This window comes from Lycium barbarum, chromosome 12 (assembly GCF_019175385.1).
Source record: "Lycium barbarum isolate Lr01 chromosome 12, ASM1917538v2, whole genome shotgun sequence".
NCBI lineage: Eukaryota > Viridiplantae > Streptophyta > Magnoliopsida > Solanales > Solanaceae > Lycium > Lycium barbarum.
This window is the reverse complement of record NC_083348.1, coordinates 61,599,212-61,611,823: the sequence shown is the minus strand read 5'-3', so window position 1 is coordinate 61,611,823 and position 12,612 is coordinate 61,599,212. Positions and strand designations below refer to the sequence as shown.

General features: G+C 32.3%; 1 protein-coding gene across 1 annotated transcript; it reads right to left on the bottom strand.

The window, feature by feature from the left end:
- Positions 1-3,252: 3,252 nt before the first annotated feature.
- Positions 3,253-5,654, bottom strand: LOC132623144 (probable esterase KAI2). The gene is made up of 2 exons (XM_060337854.1): positions 5,151-5,654; positions 3,253-4,015 (listed from the first exon to the last, which is right to left on the bottom strand). Exons 1-2 carry the CDS (start codon positions 5,516-5,518, stop codon positions 3,571-3,573), a joined length of 813 nt encoding a protein of 270 aa, XP_060193837.1. The 5' UTR covers positions 5,519-5,654; the 3' UTR covers positions 3,253-3,570.
- Positions 5,655-12,612: the final 6,958 nt, after the last annotated feature.

Here is a 12,612-nt window from a genome sequence, read left to right as displayed (position 1 = left end):
CCGATCTCCATAAAGGTTTAGGATTCTAAATTCAATTGTAGTTAAATTTGAAGTGCTAGATAGTGGATAATTTTTTTTTATTACAATTATATCCAATACTGAATTGCTTCTTTAAAGATATTTTAGTTATTAAAGGGTATAAAAGTCGTTCAATATTTGAAGGATATTTTGGTCAATCAACATTTATATTCATGCTTTTATAATAACTAGTCTCTACGAATGTGCGTTGCACATTTTTCCCTATCAATTATCACCAAAAAGAAATGTTAGGTGATATTACTTGTAATTACATTATAGTTGTTTTATGAGGTACAAAAATGTTATTAGACAATAATTTTAATAGTGAGGTAAAAGATGTTATTAAAAAATTTAACATTCTCAATTTTATATTGTTTTTGGTAAAAGGATTACCAATTTACATATTTCCTTCATCCAATTAAATATAAATATATATCTTACAATAGAAAGACTATCAAATATTTGCTCAGAGGGAATAATCAAGTCTTTTTCCATCTAGTAGTATTTACGGAAATCTGTTCTATAGTAAGACGGTTTGGACATTAATTAGGTATTGTCTATCTTAGTTGTAACGTTCTTATAGGTATTAGGTTAAAGAAGTATGTTGAAAATAGGATTAGAACTTATTAAGGGTATAAAAGTTGTTTAATATTTTAAGGATATTTTGGTCACCCAACATTTATATTAATGCTTTTAAAATAACTAGTCTCTATGAACGTGCATTGCACGAATATATTTTGCGTCATATATTATGAAATGCATACTTAAAATAAGAAACTTTCAACTAATATATTCTAAAAACATGATCAATTATTTCAAGTTTATCCAATACAATAATATAATTTTGAAGGCATAAAAATTGATCAATATTATCGAATCAACATTTCACACGCTTTTTACCTATGTGCAATGCCCGTAAACGTTGTAAAATTTAGAATTATAAAATATTTAGAATTTTGAAATTAATATCTAATAGGTTTTCACTTGGTTTAAGTGATTGACTCACTCGTTTCCAAGCTGTTTTTCTAATAAATCTTCCAATTATTTAGGAGGTTATTGTCGCCCAGGATTATACATTGAATATCAATCAGTTTTAAGAATATTTAATTATTATTTTAGGAAAATTAAATTGATCATAAAAATAAGATATAATCATATTTTCTTTATAAAATCAACTCCTTCGGTTGTCGTTAATCTTTTGAAATTATGTTAGTTTCACAATTTGAAATGTTCATACGAAATATTAATTTCAACTATTTTGTTTTCTTTCTGACATCTTGAAATTTGGGTTTATCTATCTTTTGGTGAACAATATATTGTGATAACTCTTGTCCTCTACGCTATTTTAATTTTTAAAGAATATATTGATTTAAATTTCGGAAACCAAAATCTAGTTTTTGATCTATATTTTTGGGTTTCATCCAAATGTGTTTAAATTGAAGGAGGAAAATTACCTCCCTAATTACTTGATTACAACTATAACTTTGAATTTCGTATTACTTGTTTCAACCGATAGTTGGACATTATTTTTAATCCCTAGTACTAAAAAAATTCATCAAGTACTCCCCAATTTGCTAATATCAGTTATTTTCTGCTAAACACATTCATATGCCTTAATCCATTGTTTTCAAACAAAGGTAGAATTCTAGAAAAGTTCTGATAGGCAGTTAGATCAATAAAAAATCGAATTAGTAATGTTAGTAGTAATTGACCAGGAGGTCACGGGTTCGAGCTGTGGAAACAGCCTCTTGCAGAAATGCAAGGTAAGACTGTGTACAATAGACCCTTGTGGTTCGGCCCTTTCCCGAACCCCGCGCATAGCGGGAGCTTAGTGCACCGGACTGCCTTTTTTTAATGTTAGTAGTAATTGACGTTGTGTAAGGTAGTTCAATAAGAAATAGGATTAGTAATGTTGGTAGTGATAGGTTAATCCTTACGGTTAGGTAGTTCATTAAATAAATAGGATTGAACTTATTAAGGTTATAAAAGTCGTTCAGTATTTTAAGGCTATTTTGGTCAATCAACATTTATATTCATGCTTTTAAAATAATAGAGATATAAATATAGATATATATAGATTATTTTTATGCTTATCATTAGGTTAATATTCAATGTTACTGTAAAACATTTAGTTGCGTACTTATAATTGGTTTTGACGCATCTGTCAACGTAAAATTTTGATCTATCAATCTACAAATTTAAACCCATTATTAGGTCACTATATGAATGACAATTCAGCTACATATTGCAAGCCAGAGATTAAGCTAGGAGTAAAATCCAGTCCTTGGTAGACAAAAGAACCAAAAAGAACATTGGGTATGAAAGTTAAGCTTTTTTAGATGTTTTTTAACTGAGTTTAAATGGCCATGAGACATGGCCTAGGTTGGTAAAATGAGTTTGATGAGTTAAATAAATTTACTATTAAAAAAATAGAATTTTAATGTGACATGACATGTCAACTAGGAGAGAAAGAAGGTTTTGTGTTATTAAGTATATTTTAAGAAAAATCGGAATAGTTGAGTGATATTTTAGTCCTAAAATAAACATAAGTGATATTTGTAGACAATTGTCAAAACATAGGTTATCTTTCAAGGAATTAACTCTATTACATGTATTGGAATTCTCATAAATTCACATTCATTCACCCCAACAAACAGATGATGGCGAAGAATATGCTTGTACTATGGAAGCGAAGCAAAGATTCCCAAAACATGTACACGACAATCATCTTCATTAAACATTATTCTCTCTGACCCAATAATATTTATCTTTTAAAATTTTATATATCTCTTAAATGAAGACATTTACTGGCGTTGTTTATTTATAAGAATATCTATCTAAGTTGCTTTTTATCTCATCTTAGGCATCTCATTTTATTAAAACTAAACTAATTTAATGACAAAAATAGATTTGAAAAAGAAAAAAGTACTAATAAATAACTTCTTTTTTCTCCAAAACATCAAATATTTTGAAATAAACTAATATTATCTACTATTCCCTCCGTTTCATTTTACTTGACCTGTGTTGACTTGGCACGTTTCTTAAAAGAACTTTTATTAGGGGTGTATTTTACTAAATTAATCTTATTAATGATGCTTTGGAAGTCTAAATTTGACTAGTAGTATTTATGTTAGTTATTCAATACTAAGGGTGGTATGGGAAAAAAGTAATAGAACTTTCTTGATTTGCTAAAATTGATAAGTAAATAAATAAAAAATTAGTATAAGGGTCAAGTAAAATGAAACTAAGGGAGTAATATTTAGTACCACAATAAATAATAGTAATAGCTCAAAAAAGGAGAAAACCCATCCAAAGCTGACCATCAATCTCATACCACATGCCTGCATCTTGCCCCAATATATTTGACCTTTTCCTTTTGGGTTCCTTAGCTGGTGCATCCAGCATATTCGTTTAAACTTAGTACATATAGACATTGCAACTAGCTAGACAAGATAGTCAATTTTGTACAATTTGAATCACAAAACAACAACACCCTTACTATTACTCCAACAAAGTGAACTCAACTTGCTGGTACTCTAATACTAATAGTATTCAAACGGCAATATCATGACGAATATGACGAAGCAGCACCGGAATAACAACATCCGGTGAGCTAAGCTGCGGAAGATGTCCTTCCGTCGACATAACCTCAACGATAGATTCGGCCCCGAGGTTCTGGTGGAGGTATTCGGACACTACCACGGGCACGGCCAAGTCCTTCATGCTTTGAATTATGTGACATGGGACAGAAACATGAGGCAACAAATGCCGTAAATCACTTTGGAATATGATTTGTGACACGCTTAGTGCAATGTCTGGTCTCATGTTGAATAATGTCCTGCTGAATTCCTGGATTGCTACGGAGTCCATGTCTCCACCTACAACTAAGGGTGCAAATCCTGAACACCATGATTTGTAATTCGATTTTATTGCTTCGAATAATTGATCAAGATCTTCCTGTTCAAATCCTCCGTAGTACTCCGAGTCATTCAGATACCTAAAGAACAATAATACAATTTAATATGTCGTCCCAGGCACACTAAGATTACAAAATTTTGGAATATTTTTTCTTAACACAGTTGCTCTGCCCTGTAAGCAGTCCCCGAGAAAAAGATACTGTATCAAGACATTGTCGCAATAATAAACAAGACAATGGGGAATGAAAGTGCAGATGTAGGCCCTGCATAAACAGCAGAACATTTGTCTAATTACCAAATTAGTAAAATGATACAGAGAATCTCTGGCTGAATCATTGGGACATCAAGCATCTTATTAAGATAGCAATATTAGGAAACGAGGAATTGAACTAGAGAATATTGTACAACACTTTCCTTCCCCCTCCCCAAAAAAAAAAAAAAAACACTGGTTTAGGTGGAAACTTAATGCAAATTAAGTAGAGTTGCAATCATAATCTCTAATAGCAAGTGCCTATGCTTCCTATGTTATATGACAATTCCTTTCTTATTTTTTTTTTCTCCTTTTATGATTTCTTCTTTATTTCTGGGAAAGAAAGAGACTTTCAAGTAAAATTTACTTAATCTTTTTTGCCCTTCCCCTTTCCTTTTTAGTAAGTAGAACAGTAGCAGAAGTGAACAAACGTCTAACAGAAAATCAGATTAGTTATAAGTGTACATGACCCCTTTTTGGGTCATCGATGGAGTATTATATTCCCACCGTATCAATTTATTTGGCACTTTTACTTTTCGATAGTTAAGAAGCTCAATTAGATTAGATCAGCACAATATTTAAAATCAAAATCTATATATTCAAAAACTTACGCAAAATGTGTCATAAGTTGTAATTTTTCTCATGTCTATTTTGGAAAGTTACATTTTAAAATATTGATTAAACTTTACATAGTTTGAATCTCGGAAAATGAGAAGTGCCACATAAAAAAGATTTACTCACCCTGGATAATTATAAAAATCGATAAATACATGATATTTACTTTACCATAAACTTTTACGATTGCTTAATTGTGGTTAATTATGTATCCTAACTTATACTTATCACTTAATCATGAAACATAACAGGGGTTTACACACATAGGGAATGAAATAAACAGAACTACTGTAGAAGTAATTAACAGTAAATTGTAGTAGTAAAATGTAAAGGAAAGAGAGAAACAAAACCTTGGAGAGGCAGATACAGTGACAAGTTTGGTGAAAAGATCAGGACGAGCCATAGAAGCAATGGCACCAATCATGGCAGAAACAGAGTGACCAACATAAATGCAACTACTAATTCCAAATTCCTCCAATATTGCAATCACATCATAGGCATATCCTTCTAAACTAGAGTACCTCTCAAAGTCAAAGTAGTCGGGATTAGTAGTTCCGGCACCCATATTGTCAAACAAGACAACCTTATATTCCTCAACCAAGTGTGGCACCAAGTGCTTCCACACAGACTGGTCTGTCCCAAACCCATGGGCTAACACTACTATCTGCTCACCTGATCCTAGGATCTTAACGTTGTGTGCTTCTTCAACTATCCCCATATTTGCACTGATATGTTGGGGTATTGGGTGGGGAGTGGGGGAACTTCAGAGGACTTGGGAGTCGGTTTGTGTTTTTGGATTCTTGTTTTTGTGAAATGGATGCAAAGGATAATGTGGTGTGGGCTATTTTAAACTTATTTTTTGGTGAATTTATATGACGATATAAAGAACCATCAAGATGTGACTCTGGGTTGAAAATCATGTAATTTCAGATTTAACTTTTGGTTGAGGTAAAAAATATCGGGTAAGTTTTCTCATATGCCCAAGCCTTAACTGATAGAATTACTCCATACATGTACCCTTGGAATTAGCAAGTATCATGTATAGATACGGATCCAGGATTTAAATCTTGTGGGTTCAATATAATAATTTTTAATATTGAACCCTTTATATTTTAAAAGTTATGAGTTCATATCTATTATATATTATAATTTTAATAATTACTTACACATAAATTTATGTTCCGTGTCGAAAGTTAGAAATTCAATTGAACCACCGCTTAATATGCTAGATACGCCCCTGACCATGTAAAATTAATTGAGATGCATGTAAGTTGACCCAAACTATACTATCATAATAAAACCATAAAATGAATTTTTATATCAATAATATGCAGCTCTTCATGTCAAGCCTGATGGCTGATATACAAAAGCGGATGCAACTTTATTTGATGAGGTTAATTGAACCCAATATTTGTCATACGGATTATAAATTATGTGTGAGAATTTTTTAACAAATATAAAATTACGAATTCGTAATTTCAAAAGTACGCATAATATGCTTAGTAATAAAAATCTTAAAGGTTGAACTTATTAAGTTAAAATTAAACTCATTTGTGCGGATATGGTAACCTAGCAAATAAAGTTATACTAATATCCTATAACTGATTAAATATTAAATTACAGTGATAGTGCAATTTTGAGCCTGTTTGGATGGTCTTATGCCTATAAGCTGCAAACAGCTTATAAGCTAAAAAAAATAAGTTGGGTAGTCTAACTTATTTTTTTTGGCTTATAAGTTATTTTCAGCTTATAAGCTGCTTTAGATAAGCTAAGTCAAATGGGCCCAATTATTTTTTTGAGCTTATTTTAAACACAAAATGACTTTAAACTGGCCAGCTAAACACTCAAAAAAGCTTAAAACAACTTATAAGCAACTGGGCAATTCGCAGAATTGCCCTTTTTTTGGGGTGGTATTTAAATTTTGCCCTTCGGCTAAAACCCATAGGTTTCGGGTTCAAACCCCCGCTCAGTAAAAATTTTTTTAAAAAAATTGCAAAACAGAGTTTAAATTTCGCTATGCCCCCTCCGGCAGACTTTTAGTCATGTTTAACTAAACGTCTGCCGGAGGGGGCAGACTTTGCCTTGAAGCATATATACGTATGTTTTTTTTAACTTTTCAAGGTAAACTTTTAGTAATGCCTTAATTAAAAGTGTACCCCATAAAACATAACTAAAAGTATGCCCCATAAGGCGTAAGTTTTCCTTAAGGCATAACTAAAAGTTTGTCTTATAAGGCAAAGTTTAAATTTTACTATGCCCCCTCCGGCAGACTTTTAGTTGTGTTTAACTAGAAGTCTGCCGGAGGGGGCAGACTTTTAGTTGTGTTTAACTAAAAGTCTGCCCTCTCCGACAGACTTTGCCTTGAAGCATATATATATATATATATATATATATATATTTACTTTTCAAGGTAAACTTTTAGTTATGCCTTAACTAAAAAGTGTGCCCCAAAGACATAACTAAAAGTATGCCCATAAGGCCGAACTTTTCCTTAAGGCATAACTTAAACTTTGCCTTATAAGGCAAAGTCTATGCCTTAAGAAAAGTTCTTGCCTTATGGGGCATAATTTTGTTATGCCTTAACTAAAATTCTGCCCCATAAAGCATAACTAAACTATGTCTTAGGAAAAATTCTGCCTTATGGGACAGACTTTTAGTTATGCCGGATCCGGCATAACTTTAGCTTTTCCTTAAAGATTGTATGCTGGATCCGGCATACACTCCCCCAGTCCTGCCTGGCAAAATTATTTTTTTATTTTATGCCTGAGTAGGGGTTCGAACCCAGAACTTCATGTATTCGCCCACCTTTCCAAGCAAAGAGCAAAACTTAAAGACCACAAATATGAGGGGCAAAATTTAAAGACCACAAATTTGAAGGGCAAAATTTAAAGACCACCCCAAAAGAAGGGCAATCCGCGCAAAAAAATGTAAGCAACTTATAAGCCGATCCAAACGGGCTCTTTATACACTTGTTATAGCCTATATTTGTACCTTGGATTCTTTTCTGTGCGTTCCGGTCTCTGTCTGAAGAATGAGAGTGATGACCACAACCGCATAAATTGGAGTGTTATCTATTCTTCCTGATAAGATTTTCAGTGACTCTATCATTTGACGGCTTTCTTTGTAATTTTATGTGATAGTGTGCAGTTTTATATTTAGTTAAGATTGTGAAGGAGAAGTTGCCAAGTATAGCTTCTATATCACTTTTACTCATGGTTGTACTAGCTGCTATTGATTTTGAAATTTACCCTCAAATTAGCTCACAAAGAGGAAGATGAATTTATTTAAAATGGGGTTAAATCAGGGAGAAGAGAATCAGTACGTATTACTTTCAAAGTCTTATTATATGTTGAAAAAATCAATTACAATAATGAAGAAGTTGTGCTAGCTCTTTCAAACAATGAGTCGTAAATTTTGTTTGTGTAGGAAGAAATGACGAGATAAATATCAGCATTCCTTAGAGGGTTAATCTAAGGTAGTAGTTCTTTTTCCTCTCAAATTATCCATTCAAATGATTGATAACTACCTTATGTCAACTACAATAATGAAGAAGTTGTGCTAGCTCTCTCAAACAATGAGCAAATTTTGTTTGTGTATGAAGAAATGACGAAATAAATATCAGCATTCCTTAGAGGGTTAATCTAAGGCAGTCATTCTTTTTCCTGTCAAATTATCCATTAAAAGCATTGATAACTACCTTATGTTGTGAAAAGAAAACTGAACAACAGTAGCAACATTGACATTTAATGATTGATAACGATAAGTTGTCTATTTGTAAAGTCTAATTTCTAGCATTTCTTCATAGAGAATAATAATATAACTAAAATATTTATGATTTCCCATCCGATAATGTTACGTAAGAGGGAATATCATCACCAATTATTTTTTTCTAACTAGGAAATTAGAAAGTCTTAAGTGTTATGCACAGCGTAAAAGAATATTTATATAATAAATAATTTATAAAGTCTCTATGATAAATATTATAATGAATAACTTAATATAAAATTACTAACAACTTTACTACTCCATCCGGTTCAAAATGAGTGTACATTTAGTCATTGCACACCTCTCAAAAAAATACTAACTCGTAGGCCAAAATAGATAATTTGACTAAATTACCCTTAATTAAATAGATATTGAGATTTGGTCCCTTAACACTTAATAAGGGCAAATCTGAAAAAATAAGATTTATTCCTTCTTGATTTGATAAGTGAACACTCTTTTTTAATCAAAAAATAAAGATCAAGTGGACACTCTTTTTTAACAGAGGGAGTATTATATAAAAATCTTTTAACCATCCATGTATATAATTTAAATTTTTAATAACTAACCGACAGAAGGAGAAAGAAAGACAGAGAATGACCCGCAAGCACCTAACAGTCTAACACCTTGCAAGTTGGTCCTGACTTGTGGTCCATCGACGTATTACTGTCTTGTTGGGGCCAAGCTCTCATAACAATGAATTACTTGGCCGTATTTCTTTTTGATACATTGAAAAAGATTTAAGAAGATCATAGTTTTTTTAAAAGTAGTGGTTTAAGTCTGTTTAGAGAAGAAATTAAACTTCATACACTTGAGGTAATAATTAAGAGGTACAAGGACTGAATTTCAGTCCATGTAACTCAAGTGTATGAAGTGTTGAAAGAAATTAAGAGGAAATAAAACGATAAAAAGAGAAATGGTTGGGACTTGGGAGAAAATTGACAGAAAAACAGCGAATTCTGTTGCTGCATCTACGCTTATTGCATGTGACTTGTCCTTCTAGAATTTTGGTACATCACACCTATGGGTGGTAAATGGGCCATTTGGGTTAAAGTTGGGGGGTCAAGATGGGCTGAATTTATAGATGAGCCAAAGCCTAACCCTGCCCAAAGCTCTTTTTTTTTGCGCGGATTGCCCTTCTTTTGGGGTGGTCTTTAAATTTTGCCCCTCATATTTGTGGTCTTTAAATTATGCCCCTCATATTGCTGGTCTTTAATTTTTGCCCTTCGCATTGCAACTCTGAGCGTTCACGCAGAAATCATGAGGTTCTGAGTTTGAACTCTCGCTCAAGCATAAATTAAAAAAAAAAATTGCAAGGCAAGGTTTGGGTCGTGTGTATGCCGGACCCGGCATACACTTGTTAAGAAATTACCAAAAGTATGCCGGACCCGGCATACTCATGCCTTATGGGAAAACTTGGCATAAGTATGCCGGGTTCGGCATAACTTTGGTAATTCCTTAACAAGTTTATGCCTGTGGGGGCATACTTTTAATGGGGCAAACTTTTATGTCGGACCCGGCATAAACTTGTGAAGGAATTACCAAAGTTATGCCGGACCCGGCATACTTATGCCAAGTCTGCCTATAAGGCATAAGTATGCCGGATCCGGCATAACTTTGGTAATTCCTTCACAAGTGTATGCCGGTGGGGGCATAGCGAAATTTAAACTCTGCCTTGCGATTTTTTTTTTTTAATTTTGGCTGTGTGGGGGTTCGAACCTGGAACCCATGAGTTTTAGCCGAAAGGAAAAATTTTAAAATTTCAAATATGAGGGGCAAAATTTAAAGACCACCCCAAAAGAAGGGCAATTCGCAAAGCTTGTTTGTGCTAAGATGGGCTGGGTCAAGATGGGTTAAATGAAAGGTCATAACCCAACCCGCCCAACTTAACTCACCTTTTCAAAATTTTGAGAAACTAAAAATATCAGTATTCTTTGGTTGCAAATATTCTCTCGCTCATGCTTTTCTAAATAAACGGTGTTTTGAAAATCAAATTTAAATACTTTTTTGATATAAAAAAACTCAAACCTATGCTTTTACTCAAAATAATAAAGATATTCAACATAAATATTTCCTTATAAGTTATCCGGTAAATAAATTATATTCGAAGGTATTCCGAGAAGTAAATCAAAAGAAAATTAAATTTTAATTGACGTAATGAATAGTGATTTTGTCAAACTCCTCTCTTTTACCCCTTTGTCTTACTTATATATTTTTATGGTTGTCTTGTACACAATTAAGAGTGGCAAACATGTGTCGGATATGGTGAGTTGAAAATAGGTTAAACAAAATGGATAAGCATAGACCCTCAGGCAAAAAAAAAAAAAAAAAAAAAAACTTAAAAATAAAACATTATTAGTAAAAAAATTAAAAATAAAAATAATTACAAAAGTAAATTTAACTAATAATTAAAAAAGAAGTTAATCATGCTTGAAAGCTTTTATACTTATGAATGGAGGACAATTGATGGGTCAATTTGGGCTCATTTGATGGGCCAATTTGGGTTGATGATTTGTGATAAATCAACTTGGGCTAGCCCAAATCAGCCCATCTTCAAAATCATTCTAGCCCAAACTCATTAAAACTTGTGCGGATTGAACGGGTCAAATGGGCTTAGCTAATTTTGCCACCCCTAAATTCACACCAAGGAGCGTGGTGTGATTGATCATAGTTCTTTAGTTTTAAACTTCTGATAGGGATTAGGGAACACTTGTCTTTTAGTTGGCCTTATATAATGTGAATTCGAAATAGTGAGATCGTTAGGTTACGAAACCAATAGATTAAATATCTGTGAAAAATATTACTGTTTCTATCCCAATTTATGTGATATATTTTCCTTTTCAGCCTGTCCCAAAAAGAATGATACATTTCTATATTTAGAAATAAATTAGTTAAAACTTCTCTTTTTACCCTTAATGAAATGATTTACAACCAAACAAATATTTATGACTTATTTTAGACTACAAATTTAAAAAAAAAAATTAAACTCCGTTCTTAATCAAATTATATGACATGAATTGGGACGGAGTGAGAAAAAAGAACAAAGATTTATATGGAAGGATGTCATCCCACTTACATGAGTTTAAAGCAGGAGGAGGTAGACGTCTAAAACATGGGGGAATTCATTGATTTACTTCTTTTGAGAGGACTGCTAATTGTTTACTTTTGTCTTTGGTGTTGTGATGGGAGATAAACAAAATATATCTCTTCCTGCTAATCTAGTTTTGATGGGGTCTAAATCAAAGCTCACTGCATTAACTCTTCTTTTACATTTCACCGAATAAAGGAAATAACACTTGGCCCTCGTCCCACCCTTATGTTTCTCACTCACTGCAACCAACTTTAGTATTACTCTTAATTAATCTAATGAGGGAGGTTGAAAAAACAAGGGAGAAAAGACAAAAAGAAAAAAAAGAAAAAAAAAAAAGGAGAAGCAAAAATTACAAATGATGGAGGTACTGGTGAAATAGTACCTCTCTCCCAAAAAACATTTTTTTTTTATATGGACGCACAAGAAAAAATTACAATTCGTTGCAAATGAATAAAATATTGAGGAATTGTTCGTACCTAAAATCTTTTACTTTTCCATTTTTCTCTTTCACCAGCAACCCTCTTATTTTTTGCCCCATTCATTTCAAAATACGTGACATCCAAAGAACTTAACCTCTTTAAGTTAAATATTAATGTATAGTGATACTCCCTATATAATTATATACCATATCATTTCATAATTGAATTGATTTGTTGTTATCAACTGACTTTTCCACCTTTTTGTAAAAATAATGTCCATTTCACTAAAAGAATTATTTTTGAAAACTATTATACTCAAAAAGTTAAATAATTAAATTCCACTTTTAGTGTTTTCAACAGTCTTTTCTTTATAAGTAGTATTCGAAAACAAAATAGACCCCATGCCCCGTGATTATCTTCCTTCAATAGCCACCAACCAATTTTCTTTTTCCAATTTCACAATATAGACAAATTATATAAGATATCAAGGTTAAGGCAAGAGGAGAAAGAACTATGAAAGGGATCAATCTTGCTCGATTC

Bases quoted from the DNA above. Each gene is read 5' to 3' on its own strand.
- LOC132623144 (XM_060337854.1), bottom strand. From the start codon at position 5,518: ATGGGGATAGTTGAAGAAGCACACAACGTTAAGATCCTAGGATCAGGT. The intron at 4,016-5,150 runs GTTTTGTTTCTC...ATTGTTCTTTAG, and splicing joins ACTGTATCTGCCTCTCCAAG to GTATCTGAATGACTCGGAGT.